Source organism: Vanessa tameamea, chromosome 14, assembly GCF_037043105.1.
Source record: "Vanessa tameamea isolate UH-Manoa-2023 chromosome 14, ilVanTame1 primary haplotype, whole genome shotgun sequence".
Lineage (NCBI taxonomy): Eukaryota > Metazoa > Arthropoda > Insecta > Lepidoptera > Nymphalidae > Vanessa > Vanessa tameamea.
Genome location: NC_087322.1, coordinates 6959844 through 6977702, shown reverse-complemented (window position 1 = coordinate 6977702; position 17859 = coordinate 6959844). Strand labels below are relative to the sequence as shown.

The 17859-nt window shown below is 30.2% G+C and overlaps 4 protein-coding genes across 4 annotated transcripts; 2 read left to right on the top strand and 2 right to left on the bottom strand.

The window, feature by feature from the left end:
* Positions 1 to 219: 219 nt before the first annotated feature.
* On the top strand, positions 220 to 1050 carry LOC135193641 (uncharacterized). Its single transcript, XM_064217015.1, has 2 exons — positions 220 to 758; positions 1034 to 1050. Exons 1-2 carry the CDS (start codon positions 242 to 244, stop codon positions 1048 to 1050), a joined length of 534 nt encoding a protein of 177 aa, XP_064073085.1. The 5' UTR covers positions 220 to 241.
* A 662-nt stretch (positions 1051 to 1712) lies between these two features.
* Positions 1713 to 5561, top strand: LOC113398621 (putative odorant receptor 92a). Its single transcript, XM_026637460.2, has 6 exons — positions 1713 to 1922; positions 3203 to 3299; positions 4147 to 4248; positions 4387 to 4475; positions 4544 to 4610; positions 5430 to 5561. Exons 1-6 carry the CDS (start codon positions 1807 to 1809, stop codon positions 5502 to 5504), a joined length of 546 nt encoding a protein of 181 aa, XP_026493245.2. The 5' UTR covers positions 1713 to 1806; the 3' UTR covers positions 5505 to 5561.
* A 16-nt stretch (positions 5562 to 5577) lies between these two features.
* LOC113398727 (uncharacterized) lies at positions 5578 to 11721 on the bottom strand. The gene is made up of 11 exons (XM_064217014.1): positions 11661 to 11721; positions 11340 to 11517; positions 11091 to 11239; positions 10736 to 10981; positions 10323 to 10659; positions 8504 to 8517; positions 7976 to 8153; positions 7141 to 7289; positions 6693 to 6938; positions 6013 to 6349; positions 5578 to 5666 (listed from the first exon to the last, which is right to left on the bottom strand). The coding sequence occupies exons 1-11, from the start codon at positions 11689 to 11691 to the stop codon at positions 5621 to 5623; spliced, it is 1911 nt and encodes a 636-aa protein (XP_064073084.1). The 5' UTR covers positions 11692 to 11721; the 3' UTR covers positions 5578 to 5620.
* A 1004-nt stretch (positions 11722 to 12725) lies between these two features.
* Positions 12726 to 15892, bottom strand: LOC113398624 (pancreatic triacylglycerol lipase-like). Its single transcript, XM_026637462.2, has 6 exons — positions 15829 to 15892; positions 15257 to 15431; positions 14826 to 14974; positions 14377 to 14622; positions 13902 to 14238; positions 12726 to 12855 (listed from the first exon to the last, which is right to left on the bottom strand). The coding sequence occupies exons 1-6, from the start codon at positions 15857 to 15859 to the stop codon at positions 12810 to 12812; spliced, it is 984 nt and encodes a 327-aa protein (XP_026493247.2). The 5' UTR covers positions 15860 to 15892; the 3' UTR covers positions 12726 to 12809.
* Between the last annotated feature and the right edge of the window lie 1967 nt (positions 15893 to 17859).

The following is a 17859-nucleotide window of genomic DNA, read 5'->3' as shown; positions in this document are numbered from 1 at the left end:
ATAATATATAATATTCATTTAAGATTCACCTACTTTATTAATCTCAGAAAAATAATTCAGTTGAAATTCAATTTTTTAAAATTCCAATTATTATTCGATAAATTAAATTTTAATCATTATTTTGATAGCCCTAATACACGTCGGAATATCTATAAAATAAATTGAAGCAACGTCCATATCGTGATATAGTTGTACTTTCGTCACAGTTAAGAAAGGTGATTTACGATATAACAGAATCGTTATGGATATACAAGACTTTGAAGAAATATTCAATCAAATCAAAATCAATTTCTGGCTCATTGGGATACCTTTTAATGAGCCAAAACTAACTATCAGATATTTTATTTTTTTATTCACAATAATAACTGTCGCGTTAGCGGAATTAGCGTTTTTCTATTCGAAACTTTCCGTTGAAAATTTATTGGAACTAACCCAACTCGCGCCCTGTACCTGCATCGGCTTGCTTTCAATTCTCAAAATAATATTCATCACAATTAAAAGACAAAATATTATTGAATTAACCGCGTGTTTGAAACGTTTGTACGAAGAAGTTATAAACAGTGCTAACAAATGGGAGTTAATAAAGAAGGATATTATATTTCTTAAATATTTGGTGAAATATTTTTTCATTTTGAACGCAATCTTGATAGCAGTTTACAACTTTTCATCTCTTATATTAATATGGTATAATTACTATACTAAGGGTGTTATCATTTATAGTTTACCTTACGCTGTGTTGGTACCATTTCTAAAAGACTGTTGGTACACTTGGTTGTATAAATATATTCATTTAATTTTGAGTGGTAAGCATTACATACATACATGACTAGTAATTAGTTTTGCACATTGAAAAAGATTTTTATTTGTAGTCTGATTATTTTATATAACTTAGTAAATATATATATTGTGTACGTTGAAGAGGTTTTCACCCAGGAGTGGAACGCTATATAATCTTTGCGGATAACATTTTTGGTAGATTTCGTAATATTATTTTACCCTATTTTAATCTGGAAAGCGTATTGATATTTTACAGACTTCAAATATCATTAATGCATCTAATAGAGAACTATAATTGTTAATAAAAAAGGAAGAATCATAACTACTAACGACAAAAACATTTTAGTCTAAAATATCATCACGTTAATAATTGACCTATTTAACCTTTTTTAATTAGCTTATTTTTACTGGTAAATTCTAATGAAATAAAAATCTTAGTTTGTTCCGTTTAACAGTAATTAAATTCAAACCTCTTAATAGATACATATAAATATCCATATCGATTTATTCGTATACAGATAAATATTCGACTTTTTGTTGTTCAATATGTTATTAATATATTGCTGACTGACATTGAACTTGAAATAATCATATTATGATATCTTAGATTATATTCTAATTAAAAAAAATATGAATATTTATACATATTAAAATTAGACATATTTATACATTTATTAAACACACCAATCCACATTATTTAATAAAGATAAAAAGAAGTATACCGATGAAGGATATTGATAAGAATTCTTCCACATTGATATATATCAAACAACGTTCGTGCAGTATTTAAATGAGGTCTATTTCATCTTCTTAGTGTGAAGAAAAGCTGTAGTGGGAAATTAAGAAACTGTTAAAAATCCGTTAGCAATACGAAGAAGATGAGCAACCTGATATCAAATGTTCCTAGAATCGCACCCGTGTGTTTCAGTAGATTGTATTGCATAAAGTTTAAGTATATAGTAAGGTGTTAAAATTTCAGGATTTATATGCGTATTGTATTTCACAACAGTAGACGCATTATATTATATAATGACTTCACACCTATGCAGTCAGTTCGCCGTATTGAGTAATGAACTACGAGCCCTGGATGAGAGCAATTCCCTCTGCCTAAGGGATATTGTGATAAAACATCAATATATTTTAAAGTAAGTCACATATATCTATGATAATATTATAAATATTATTGTTTATTAGTATTTGATAAACTCGAAACTACTGAACTGATTTAAATAATTGTTTTACCGTTAGAAAACAATATCTAGAAGTAACATCATGACTGCGTCGAGTAGAATGCCGAATGCTAGCAGCGTTTACCTCTGGGAACAAACCAATTAGCACTATTCATGACACCAGTAGATGCTCTATTATTATTCTTTAAGTAGTAGGTTGCATTATGATGCCTCGGAAGACCTTTGATTTTGCGCCTGATCCCTATCTCGTCGCAATGGAGTAGTACCATCGTTATATTATACCGTCTGTATATGTAGATTCGCACACACGCTTGTACTAAAAAAACTGGTTTAAATCTGACTACTTAGTAGTATATCCTTATAAAAAATATATTTAATTTTTCGTATTACTTTTAGCTTAAGAATAATATAGGGATTATTTATTGAAAGATAGCGTAAATGATATAATAGATAAATCCTATCGTACTTTCTGAATAAATTTGTTTTTAAATAAAACGTGCATACCGTGAGTTATACTCGTATAATTAAAATATCTGTTACTTCTATATATCTCTTTCATAATCCAATTGTTTTGGATTCCTTAAACAACAATCGTTTTGTACCGATAGGATTACTACTGGTTATCATTGTTTTGAATAAATGTGTTTGTTGCAATACGGTAATCTTGTTGATTGCTTTATAAAATTATATACGATAAGGCTTAAGTCGGAAAGGTACATGCACTATTCGAATATCTATAACCGAAAGGTTAACATATTAGACTAGCACAAAAACTCAGTGTAAGCATACCTGACAGGATATCGACAGTATACGCTCACTAGTTATTAACACCTAAATAATCGTCAGCTTTGGCGATGATCCTTAGCGTCTCTTTGCGTTGATATGGAATGATTAATAAAATATTATTTTGTTAAAATGGGTATATTTATAAATAATAATATAGATACCATTTTTGGTAGCCCGCTTATAATAACAGTAGATCTGTCCTAACATGATATTAGGTAATTCGATAATTTGCTGTTACTTCGCACCTTTGTTACCTTTTACTGATATAACAGTAAATATAAATTTGAAACGCCTTCACGGAGCTTGTTAAGGAAGTTATTTTTGTAAAATACATATCTAATATATTGTGGACGATGGTATAGTTAAACATATTGTGATTTACTGTGTTAGATCCAAAATGCTACAAGTACCTTTAAAATTGACTTAAAGTGTACATTTTTATATTGCAGACTATCGCAAGATCTAGAAGAAATTTTTCGTGCACCTAATTTATTTAATGTATTGGTTGGGTCACTTGAAATATGCGCTCTTGGTTTTTCTTTGACGGTAATGTATTATCAGATCATTAAAATTAAATAATTTATGATTGTATAAAATGATTTCATTTAATTGGTATGGTGGCAAGAAGAAACAGGTATTTCTCGTGGAATCCCCATTTTGGTTCTTTAGTCGCAAAATTAACCATCTCTATTGTCACCAATAGAACTTATGAAATGAGATGTTACGAGTCTATTATTAAAAATATGTTTTTGTCCTGTTACTCCAAATGTTTAAACTGCAAACGATAAAAATATATAATTGTGAATTAGATAAATATTTGCGCTGTTTTTTCACTTCAGCATTTTCCTCCGCGTTCTCAGGAAACTGCAGGTTCTGTGTCACTTGGGCTTTATGACTTCAATTAAAAAAAAAAAAACCATTATATTTGATATTAATAATATTCTTCCGTAAAATCCATAATTTATGTGTTCTTATCTTGGACCAAGATTATCTCTACGCCAAAGGGTCATTACGACGTGCTAAGTCGTTTAGTCTCGATAAAGTAGCAAATAGAGCGATAGAGTTACTTTCGGATTTGTTAAATTACGTATTCGGACAATTAATACAAATGCACCACCACACTATTCCAAGGAAAAGCTGTCATTGTTATATTTGAATATACATTACATTATTTTCTTTTTTTGAAATATTATATGTATATTTAAATTGAGATAACCCAGAAAAGGGCCGATGGTCTCAAGGAAGAAACTTATCAAACCCATTAAAGGTGTAAGACAATATTCATAAACTTTAATATATGATTTGTTAATATTATATCTATATCTCTTTTTACTGAATATAAATTCGGTTCGATATATAATGAGTTAACGATTTATTTGATTATTATTTACAGATGGGAAATTGGGCACAAATTCCTGGTGTTGTACTATTTCTAGCGTCTGTGTTCGTTCAGATTCTGATGATAAGTGTATTCGGAGAACAATTAATAAGAGAGGTAAAGTTTGTATTATTTTGTAACGAATTAACATAATTATATGCATAAAATATGATGTGAACACAAACACAACTGTGAGTAAATACTATATATGATCATTATATATCACACTATAAAATAATTGTGTTTAACATTCAGAGTAGAAAAATCGGAGAATCTGCATTTTTATGCAAATGGTACAACATGGATAAAAAATCAAAAAAAACTATTCTTCTGCTAATGCTTCGGTGAGTTTATTAATTTGTTAAAAATATGTCTCTGTTATAACATATGTATAATATATTTATGTTTTCAGGGCCAACAAACCACAAAAATTAACAGCGTATAAATTCTCAGTAATATCATATGAAAGTTTTACTAAGGTAAGTTATTTTTAAGGCACTTTAATATGAAAAAATTGTAATAAGAATATCATAAATAATTAAAGTTACCAATCTCTTATCAAATTTGATTATCAATCGTCAAGTCTTTGCTGAAAGAAATTATCCGTGATAAGTCACTGGCAAAACTGGCTCCATCTATTTAGCGGCTAAATTGATGAAATTTGGCCTCTTTAAAATGGTTAGTAAAAGTAGACTTGATTACGAAGTGGTCATTAACTGTCAAAAAAATGTAATTACCTCAAACTTTATTCAATTATATGACGTTTCGTAATTAATTTAAATATGTCCCTTATTAGCCGAAATTCGACCGTAATTATAAGCTAACAAAAAAAAAATACATCAATTGGAGTGATAGGAAAAAATAGGTTCAGTTGGATTTTTGCAACACAAAAATATATTTTACGTATGTTGAAAAACAATTGATTTCTAACTTTGACATGACGTGGGTTGTCATTGGCAGCTTGACCGTTTTATAATCAATGTGTGTGTATTTAACAAACGCATGGTAGTGTGTGTAATTATATTTTTTTATTAATTTAATGTATTTCTGATGCATTTCTACATAAACTTTAACTGGTTTTATTTTTATACTCCTCGGCATGTAAGGGATATAAAGTTTGTTCGCGTATATAAAGATTAAATAAAAATAAATATTTTTAAATTAAAAATGTCTCAACAGACAGAAATAATTACACAATATTTTTTCGATTTATAATATTGTAAATTCGCTACATATTTATTGTAGTAAAACTTATATAAATTAACATATGACTAACTTATATCGTCTTTTATTCACAGATCATCAGCACTTCGTGGTCATATTTCACAATATTAAAAACTGTCTACACGCCACCCGATAATAAGTATGAATAAGTCAAATAATCATATTAAATAGAAATTCAGATGTAATTCTTGTTTGATTTAATAAATAAAATAAAAAAATACTTTATTGTTATTTACAAAGATGTGAAATATCGAAATATTACATCTTAGTAAGGGTAACTTCTTTGCGTATTTAGTCTGTATAACCCCGAGCTGAAAGAAAAAAAAATGTTAGCCTGTATTCATAAATATTTAAAATATCAAAATATTTGTATAAATTTAAACTGTAAAAACGGGCGGTGTTTTTTCTTTGCAATATTTAATAGACGATTTTATCAATATTATCTCTCAATTAATTATCTCTCAATCATTATCTAACAAATTTGTAGGCGATATTATAATTTATATTTATATATTACATTTTTACTTAGGATAGAGGAATGACGTCAGTCAAGCTATTTTATAGCCCTTAGATGCTTGTATTTCTACCATTTAAGTTATTAATGGGTGGTATTACAATAAATGTCCAATTTATAACGTGAATAATAGAAATTCTTACCCTTTCTTGCTTAAGTCATCATTGCCCATGTTTAAAATTTGACCACGACAACTATTTAAAGACACTTGAAGCCTGTTTGAGCACTCTCTACCTAAGAAATGATTATAAGTCACGCTCGAAGCAAATAACTGCCATGCACGATCGTGATGACACAGACTTGTTAAGCAGCCCGGTTGAGAGGTGCCACCATTAGGGAAGAAGTCAGCATCAGCCACCGCTGATCCAATTCCTAGCCCAAGAACTCCTCCATCAGTATGCATAGCTTCAACATAAATAGCATCGGATGCTCTAAGACGATTGGAATTGAGATTCCATAGGGGCCCTGCTGGATCCAAACCTATAAAAATAATTAATTTATCACATTTTTGATGATATTCTTACTTGATGATAAAGCTTTATACAAATCCGCCAGGATAGGTAACACCTACTCATCAGATATTCTACCGCCAAACAGCAATAATTAGTTTTATTTTTTTCCCGGATTAAAGCGTGATTGCGGCAGTGTAACTACGAACAAGAGGGACATAACATCTTAGTTCCCAGATTGGCAGCACGTTGGCGGCGTAAAGAACATTACAAGAAGTTTAGAAGGTTAATATTTCTCACTGCACATTGGACGACGGACCTTCAATGGATGGTGGTGATCTTTCATGTTAATTAGACTGAGTAACAAAACTTACCCGTAATGCGTGCAACTCTGCCGCCAAGTTCTCTGCCAGCGTTACCAACTACATGAGCGCCTAAACTAAAACCAACAATATGCATAGTTTCGAAGGGTGCTCCTGTAACACTATGAAGGAATTCTAAGAATTGTCCGAGTCTACGACCCACCGCAGGCACTCCAGCGGTAGCAGTTACGTAATTGGATAAAGCGAGTCTTCTCCATTCCATAACGATAACATTCACGTTACTTTTACGAAGAAATGCTGAAAAAAATACGTTTCTTATAATTATGTATATCCAAACTAAAAAGAAACAATATTGCCATATTTATTTTGGACGTGTGATTTTAAAATTATACACACATTTTATAAATTGAGATGAAGATATATAAAGGTTATTTATACACATCAAATAAATTTGACAAAAGCATTTATTGTAACCGATAGAATTTAATGGTACACCTACCATCCGTGAGAACTATATTTAACTTAGTGTGTTGGTCATTTAACCATCCGTGAACAATGACTACAGTTGGATTCCTGGCGTCGAACTGCGATAAAGTTATACTATTGGTGTTATTAAGTCGGAGTGTCTGAGACACCACAGGATTATTTCTAAAAAGCAAACAATAAATTATTATAGACTTATATCTAAATTCACTTAATATCATCCGGAAAAATATTATTCGGCCATTACCAGTTTTCCTGTAACAGAAAAGAGTGTTGAAAGATGTGTAAGCTTATCAACAAACCAATTCGGCTTTAAGCTTGAAATACAATATGTCCAAATATATGGAAAAAATTGCGACATTTTAATAGGAAAAAAAAAAACTTATTTTATTTGTCACTTTAATCTGAAAATGATAACAATATCGCAATCAGTGCCTTTTGTAAAACTGGTGTAATTAACCTAGACGATCATTAATACTATGAAAGTCATAAAACTGATATCACAATTGATACAGCCCAAGGAGCTAAGTTTGGTCTGTTTTATTAACCAAAGTACGTGAACCACATCAGTGATACTATTATTAAAAATTGTCCACTCTTTAATTGTCCAGGTAACCGGCTTAATGGAGCTGAGCAGGGCGCCGATAAAGCTCTATTAAAATAACTAAAACACTACAGTAAACAAATAAATAAACATAACAATATCTCGCATTTGCATTACGGAAGAAAATGCAACTACGATGACTTCTTCAAGATTCCATATATAACAGTGAATATGATATTTAATGTATAGCTAGATAAAAAACTGCTAATTTCAGCTAGTTCAAAAGAAATGTATATAAAATATTTACCTTGTGTACAGCAGGTATCGATTATTGTCAGGATTTCTAAATAAATCTTCTAATAATTCAGTATCCAGTTGCTCCTCCAAATCCACGGTGTGCATAACACCATCATGGTCTGAATATTTGATAAAACGCGAATACTTGTTATCTACATGTTTTAGCGACACAGCCGTTGCTGAATAAACTGAAATAAGCAAATGTTTATTATATTTTACCATATCATTGATTGCATAACAAATAATTTATGAAAACTATATTTAATTTGAAAATAATTTATTTTATTTCATTGTATATGTTATCCATCATATTTTTGCATTGATAGTTACTAACAAATATACATATACATACCAGCTAAACAAATAAACAATAGAGTATTCATCCTTTGAATTTCATTATAAACTTCCTTGAGTAGTATTTATACGATTAATTTTGACCAATCGAACGATAAAAAAGATTTATCGCGTAAAACAATGACGAGTATTGATAAATTTACGCCTTTGGGAATTAACACCAGATTACAATAAATGCTTATACGGTAATTAGCTAATCTGGTTTCAGCGTTTGCGATATTTATTGGCCGTTATAATACAAGTGCCTCAATGCGTAGATTTAGAAATAGTCTTTCTAGTTATTTTTAACATGTTATTAAAATAATTAATACTACCTAGAAAAACATATATGATAAAAATGGAAGTGAGATTATTCAATCTATTTATATTATAATTTAAACTTATATGTGACTTTCATAGGCCTAAAAACAAATGACGTTATAATTATTTTCATGTTTAATCATAGAATCGAACGTTTTTAACTTATCTAACTCGATGTGTTTATTAAGGAAAGAATAAAATTCAAGTAATACACGAACGAAATTGTATAAAAATAGCTGGGAACGAAATCATCTTTTCTCGTGTCAGATCCAAAAGTACTACATTACTCTTACAGCATTTCGACGTCAAATAGCCAACGAAATGTACTGGACCAGATATGCTCTAGAATGAAAGTCATGTCCAATGTTTCGGAGTTAGAGACTTAAGTCGCATACAAATAGTTCGACATTGGAGCTCCAATTGTTAGTAGTTTCAGCAACAGAAGAAATAAAAACATTAATCTGACTTTATGTATGTTATTTATCAAACAATATCCACATAATATATATCGGATAGATATAATACGAACCATATTCGAATAAAAAGTATAGATGCAATTTTAGTGAATGATAAAATTAAATTAATTAAAAAAATATGCAGTATTGATACTTTTATAAATGATTCAATTAAAAATTTCTAACTAAAACCGTATTTAAAATTTAATAATGTAAAAATAAAACATATAATTCAGTAATATGCTTTAATTTAATTAACGAACAAAACTCTCGTATAAAATTGTCTTATATATCAAGATCTTATCTTTAACATTACTACAAAATGTAGTCCTAAAAAGGATATCTTCTTTCAGTATTTAATCTGTACAATCCCGAGCTGAAACAAAAGTAATTTTCAATATAGTAACATTAGTAACAGCTAAAATCAGTTATCAATCTAATATAAAATATTTTGATTTCAATTAAATGAATAATTGAGTAATAAATAATTATTACCTACTTTTAAGCATGTCAATATTAATTAGAGCTATTTAAATAACAATATTGTCATTCATATATGGCAACACTAAAAATTCAAATCCTAAGAATTCGAAATATTTAATATTTGGTTTGTATGGTTATGCCCACACTTAATATTATTTCCATTGATGACATATATGATAACAATAATTATAAAAAAATAAATTGGGAAAAGTATACGAATGTTAAACAACTGATTGGTATAAAAACGACGGTTAAACGTAAATAGGGGACAATATTCTCCTTTAACGAAAAGCACAGTCTACTACTACCTACCTCCGAAACTATTCTTCCTATTCTACGGCATTACCTATTCGTAGGAGATAAAGCTGGCTAAGATTCTAACTGAATTTCTTAGTTCTTATCAATGTTATCAATTTTAAAGAGAGTTATCATTTTTAGTTAAAAAATCTTAAAAACAAGTTATTGTTCATTCAAATTCTATCTTTACTCTAATTCTTAATGCCCTAAAATTTGTAAATTTTGGCTTTTAGTTAGCTTATCACTTGCTGTCACAGTGTAGGATTATATACATTATAACAATTACTTCGTTCATGAGTGAAATGAATTTCGTTCAATCAGTCACGATGTCGTCGGTAGAATGCAGTGATATTGAGTTATAACCATTCTGCTTAAAAATAAAGAATACTTTTCACCTGCTTAAAAATATTAACGCTATTTTTATGATAAAATCATTAATTCGTGAATTTGAATCATAAAAATACTTACCCTCTTTTACGTATATCATCATTGCCCATTTTAAAAATTTTACCATGACAAATATTCAAAGACACTTGAAGCATGTTTGAGCACTCTCTACCTAGGAAATGGTCATAAGTAACGCTTGAAGCAAATAACTCCCAAGCGCGTTTGTGATGACAGAAGCTTGTTAAGCAACCAGGCTGAGATATGCCACCGTTGGGGAAAAAGTCAGCATCAGCTATAGCTGATCCAATTCCCTGTCCAAGAACTCCTCCGTCAGTATGTATAGCTTCAACATAAATACCATCAGATGATCTAAGACGATTACTATTAAGATTCCATAATGGTCCTGCTGGATCCAACCCTATAAAGATAATTATTGTTTTACATACAATATTTTATTGACATGTGCATCTTAATTATAGTATGTTAAAACTTACCCGTAATGCGCGCAACTCTGCCACCAAGTTCTCGGCCAGCGTTACCAACTACATGAGCACCTAAACTATAACCAATAAGGTGCATAGATTCGAAAGGTGCTCCTGTAACTCTGTGAAGGAATTCTAAGAACTGTCCTAGTCTGCGACCCACCGCAGGCACACCAGTTACAGCAGTTATATAACTAGATAGCGCGAGTCTTCTCCATTCCATAACAATAACATTGACGTTACTTTTACGAAGAATTGCTGAAATATTTTAATATTTCTAAAGTAATTTTGCTTATCACTTTTTCACGTCAGATATTTTATCATTTAGATAATTTTGGTTTCAAAAAAAAAAGGAGAATATACCTACCATCCGTGAGAGCAATATTTACTTCAGTATTTCGGTCACTTAACCATCCGTGAGCAATAACAACAGTCGGTTTCCAGGCATGAAATTTCGAAAAAAATACACCGAAGGTATTATTCAAATGTAGTGTCTGAGGTGCCAAAGGATTATCTCTGAAAAATAAACACGTTACTATTATTAACTTACATTCATATTAACTTCCCGTTTATACATAGTGAATTTCTTGAGAAATAATATGTATAAAATATCTACCTCGTATATAGAAGGTATCGGTTATTATCAGGGTTTCTGTAGATATCTTCTAATAGCGTAGTGTCCGGCTGCTCCTCCAAATCCACGGTTTGCATGACGTCGTCATTATCTGATAATTTGACGAAACGTGGATAATTGACTTCATCATGTTTTAACGGTACAGCAGTTGCTGTATAAACTGAAATTAATAAAAACAAAAACATTATATTTCACCTTATCGTCAATAATTACGCAATAAATTGTATAGTTTTATAATGTATATATTATAAAACTATATTCAAATTAATTTAAAACTGGAAATATATATAAACAAATACAAACCAAAGAGACACAAATACAGTAACGTTTTCATCCTTTAAATTTAGTTGAAAACTATTTCAGTAGGTAGTATTTATACATTCAAGTTTGCCAATCAAACGATAATACGGATTTATCGCATTAAAGTATTAGAATTATTGATAAATTTACGATTTTGAGAATTAACACTAGATTAAAATAAATGCTTAGGAAGTTAACAAGTTAATCCGCTAAGGAATTAATATAAAATTTGATTTTTTCGTAGTACTACCATATACGTAATAAACTAGGCTTGTTACACATGTATGATAGTACTTACTCTTTACGTCAAATAGTCACTGATATATTTTATTTGCAATTATTAAATATATTGTCAAATGTTTCAGAGTTTGGTTTGGATTGGATCGCCGTTAGTCTAACAGTTTTATTATTAGAATATATAAAATATCATTAGAAGTTTGAAGTTATAGGTCTTTAGGCTCGTCATGAAAATTACTGATATGAATAATTAGTCATTTCATGTCATACATATGAGTGAATTTTTAAGATACGCGCACACTAAACCCCCCATTAGGTGTCAAATCACTCAAAATAGACTATTTCACCTTATCTGATTTTACAATGTTTATTTTATTTTTATTTCAATTTTGAATTATTTAATTTTTGAGTAAGTGTTATTATAGTAAAGAAAAGGATCTTAATTTTAAATTATTTTTTTCATAATAATTAATTATTTTTTTTATTTTTAATGAGTAGATTATTATTATTTCATGTGAATTAATTATTTATATGCAACTAAAATATATAATATATTTTTAATTACGCCGAAGAAGTAAAACTTCTCACGCTCATACGTACACACACCTTTTGTTATATCTATTCGTCAAATTATTTCCATATTGGAATAATATATGAAATTGAAAGAGTAATTTCTATCAAAGTAAAGTTTTATGGTACAGATTTTATTCATATGTCATTTATCAAATATTATGAAGTTACATAATTATGTCCTTTGAAAATTGATGAAAGCTTTGAAAATTCTAAAAAATCATTAATCACAATTTAAGTATGTAAAAATAAAAAATATCATTCAGAAATTTGCTTTTATTCCAAAAAAAATTGGTAGTCCAATACAAGTTTTCAGCTTGCTCCAGCACGTATATAATGCAGTCCTTAATAAGGATAACTTCTTTGTGTGTTTAATCTATACAATCCCGAGCTGAAACAAAAATAACATCAATCAATTAAAACATACTTTATACCAATAGCTTCACGATTGGCATTTTCGAAATTCTCAATTAATTTTAAATCATCACCACTTCGGAATATATCTAAGGAGAAATCTAGTAAATAACACAGTAGTTATTATTTCCATTAATTAAAATACATACGTTTATAAATTTAATACAAAAGACTTATTATACGCTTCGCACGGGTGCAATTAACTAATAAAAAAAATGACTGATGTAAATATAATTTATACCCTATAGCACTCAAGAATAATGTAGTTTTCTGCCGATGTAAATTTTTAGAATTGTGTCATAGCTTCCGAATATTTATTGTAAGACTTTATAATATCAGTACAGATATCCTGCATGGACATCAACGAAGTTTTGTTTGGTGTCTGTTTCCTATATGGTCATTGTGAATACGTCCTATTTATTTTTGTTTATTCAACGCGAGTTTTTGTTTAATTGGTAAAACTAAATTTATTTGCATAATTTGATTACAAAAGCGAACGCTTTGCTCACGGAAGGATATATTGACTTTGCAGAGATGGAGACTTGGCGTTACAAGTTTGTCTTTACTTCTTGTGTTTATACAATGTTTGAAGCTGATTAACCTTTACCGAGTCACTTGGATACGCACCACAAAATAATGCTAAGCATATCTGTGTTTTAGTATTTTATGTTATTTGATTAAAAATAAGTGAAAAACGCGATGTGATAGATGAAGATTATTATCATAAAGTGAAAACACATAACTGAGCAATCAGAATTAATTTCTAGAATACGCGTTAAACGAATACCGATGAATATTGCGCACGGAAAAATATTCAAAATGAACGAGACATGTCAAGAATCTTTTTACGCACAAACAAATAGTCAGCAAATGTATTGCTCTACTGTATGTGCTATAACTGAGCGACGAATGCAAATTAGTGTGAAGCCGTTTGCTTCGCCATGTTTGCGAGCGAGCTGTGTATGCCTCAACCCTGACCTGTCTCTGATCCGTAAATAATCTTATATGACTTTATATACTCACCCTCGCTTATTTAAATTATCGTTGCCCAAAGCCAGAGTGCTGCCACGACAAGTGTTTGCAGATACTTGAAGCATATTAGAGCACTGGTTGCCTACGAGATGCGTATGAGCAATACTTGCGGCAAATAGTTCAAATGCCCGATTATGATTACATAAGCTGGTTGCACAACCAGGCTGAGAGTTGCCACCATTTGGGAAAAAATCTGCGTCACCTACGGCAGATCCTATTCCAAGTCCAGTAGTGCCACCGTCTGTATGAATACCTTCTACGTATACTCCATCAGTGCGTCTCAGACGATTTGAATTGAAATTCCATAGTGGTCCAGCAGGGTCTAAGCCTAAAAAAATATGATAATATTTTAATTTTTTTTAATAATGAAGAATTAAGCCAGTGAAATGCATAACTTCTGAAATATATATTAATATTGGTATCAGTTTTTTAGTCAAATATTAGATTAAATTTTTCTTCAGTATACCTGTAACGCGTGCTACTCTGCCTCCTAGCTGTCTGCCAGCGTTACCAACAACGTGGGCGCCTAAACTGAAGCCAATAAGATGCATGGTGTTGAAAGGTGCCCCTGTTACACTGTTGAGAAAATTAAGGAACTGCCCTAATCCACGACCAACTCCTGGTACTCCGGCGACTGCAGTTGGGTAAGTCGACATAGCAACTCTTCTCCAGTCCAAGACTATAATATTCACGTCGGCTTTACTAAGGAATGCTGAAAGTATTTTTGAAGAATTATTCATTAATTAAAAAAAAAAAGAATGAAATATAATATTAAAATGTGTGTTCATTGAACCCATCGTAATTATAGCATTATCTAAGTAACTCTAAATTATTAATTGTTCTTAAATAACAAATTACATATAAGGATGACTTCAAGGGTGTTAATGTTATTAAATATGGGGATATGACTCTTACCATTTCTAAGAATAGGGTTTGGATTCGTATTCTGGTTACTGAGCCAGCCGTGAGCAACGACAATTGTTGGATTTCTAGCGTTGAAATTTGAAGAAGTAATGCTGTTGGCATTGTTGATTCGGAGAGTCTGAGGTGAAAGTCTGTTGCTCCTTAAAATCAAAAAAAATATACATGTGATCAAAACATAACATTCTAAAAATAATAGCTGTTTTTCTTTATAACAATATAGTTTATAAGTATTAATATATATTCAAATTTAGTAGTTAGCTATGTAAGGTATAGTAACAATTTTTTACTGTACCATTGTCTATTGGCAGAGGTAACCACTTACCATGAGGTGGCCATTTGTGTGTATTGCTATATGAAATAAAAAATAAAATAACGTAGACTTTTTGTTAAAATTTAAGCAAATAACATAAGTGCCTACATACCTTGTGTAAAGAAGATATTGATTATTAGAATCTCTTAATTCAGCCTGCACTAATTTAATGTCTGGCTGCTCCTCTAAATCTACTGAATGAAGTATACCATCACCATCAGGAATCTCAATAAAACGCGAATATTCGCGTTTTCCATTTTCTAACGGCACAGCTAATGCTGTACATACTGAAACAAAATAAGAGAAAAAAATCAAACATCTTCAGCGTATTCTACGTTTTAAATAAATCCTAAAATGAGATAAAAGAAATGAAAAAGAAAACCTCCTATACTTAGTTCCTCATTTAGAATATTTAAAAAATCTAGTTCTGTCTAAAAAAACTATGCCAGTTGAAAATAAGGAACTTTTTGAGGTCAATCCTCCCTCGCTTGCATGAAACGCCTCCGTTTGATTACATGAGCTGTCTACAAATGCTTTGCGAGAAAAAGGCTAGAATTTATGCACGAAATGTAAGAGAAAGTCCAAAGAGCGAACATCACGAGTCCGTGGCATTTATCTTTAGCTAGAAACACCTTTGATGAAAACAATGAAAAGACGCGCCAACGAGGACAAAGCAATACACACCAGCTAGACACAAACACAACAGAGTCTTCATGCTTTGAATTTTGCTGGAAGCTTCTATCGCAGCATTGTCACCTCAATGTATATATATAGCCAAATTTCGTAATCAATCAACCGTGTTGATTAACGCAAGATTGGAAACTTGATAAGTGCATTATTAAATAATATGTTGATTAAATGTATTTAAAAATTATTTGGTTTTGCGTGCAGTTGTTGCCATGATCGGTTCGATGTAGCAGAGAATTACACCATCAGCGGAAATCAAGTACATAAACTGCATTTTGCAAAGTATTATTAAATTCAGTGCAAAATAAAATTGATTGAACATTACATTTTTTTTGGATTTAATATTAAAACTAGTGGGTCGCCAGCGAAACTACGAGTTTATTCAAAATATTTTTTAGGAATTTCAATACCTATGACAGATTTTGTTTTGATTTCATTACATTGTAAACTTCAAGTCAGTCATCTACAATTGGCGCCGAAATGATGAAACTTTATTCAAATGAAATTTTTAATATCAAATAGTATAGTATCAATTTTCTTTATTTTTGTTTACGTTTTTATTATTTTTTATACCGCCGTAGTAGTAAATTGTAAAAATTAAGGAAATTGCAAATCAAGAATCCTCTTTATATTTTCATATTATTTTCTGCTCATCTACGGCTGGAGCTCTTCAAATGAGACCATAACCGATTTTTTATATACAGCTATCGTCATATAATCAGTGGGACTATATATATTTAAGATAAATGTGGCCATCACAGGACGCTTAGCGGTTGGGATACATCAAAATTGATAGTTTTTGACAGAATTTGCAATTAAAGAATACCAATAAATTAATACATAAAAATAAAGACTGCAGAGGTAGCTGGCTGAATTTTCGGCGAATCTTAGCAAACCTTTTGCCCGTGAGACATTCAGCAGTGCTCTTTACGTGACGTGTGAGTACCAGTTACTCGTGACTCCTCAGACTGACTAAAGCTAGTACTGTAGTTTTTTCTTTAATGGTTCTGATAAAATGAATAGCACGTATTGCTTTCTAATTTAATAACTGATTCATCAGTTATTAGAATAAGATGATAGCAATGGTAGAAAATATGGGTTAAGGTACAATTTATAAGGATACTGTACAAATTTCATTCAGTCATACTGTACAATTCAATTAAAAAATAAATAGAATCCAAAAACATTAAATTCAAATGAATTTTTAGAAATTGCTATAAATCCTTATGTGGTGTACACAAATTTGGTGTTTAGCTAGAATGTATGTTGCTTAGATTTTTGTTTATTGTGGTTTTATTTTACTTTAAACATATTTCTATGAAAAAAGCTTGTAGGAACTTTAAAAATTTAACCATTGGAGATTTTATAAATAATAAAATCTCACAGGCTGAATAAGAGATAAATATTTTTATTCGTGTATTTAAGGTAATTAAATAATTTGTGAAATAATTACAATTAAACAAAATGCAAAATAAATTAAAACTTTTATCTCATGAAACCTCAAAAAAGTTTTTATAGGCATTTTTTAATTAAAATAAATATATAAAACTTAAAATTATAAATACGTAGTCCAAATGTAACCCGACCTAACCATGTGGAATAAGGGCAATGATGCCAGCAGCAATTTACCGTATAATCGCAATTTCGATTCTATGGTAAAAAAAAAGCACGATCAACAGTGTTATTTGCTTTTTTTTAGTTTTTTGTTCATTATAATTTCAACTGCAAACAGAACAAAGGTCTTATACCTTGGAGTTTGGAGTTGGAGTTAACCACAAATGTTTGCGTGAATCTGTTCACTTCAGCCTTTTCGCTGCGGCTCCGGCGCATGAATGTGGAAAAATCGGCCTAAAGATACTGGCTACCGAAATAAAAGTATTTATGTTGTTTCTTGTTTAGATTGTTGTTATTATTACTTAATTTTAATGATTGAATACGGCTATTTAAGAATGCTTGATATATTTTTGGAAGACGGCTACTAATAAAATGAAACGGGATATAAAAATAATATCATCATTATCATCCTCG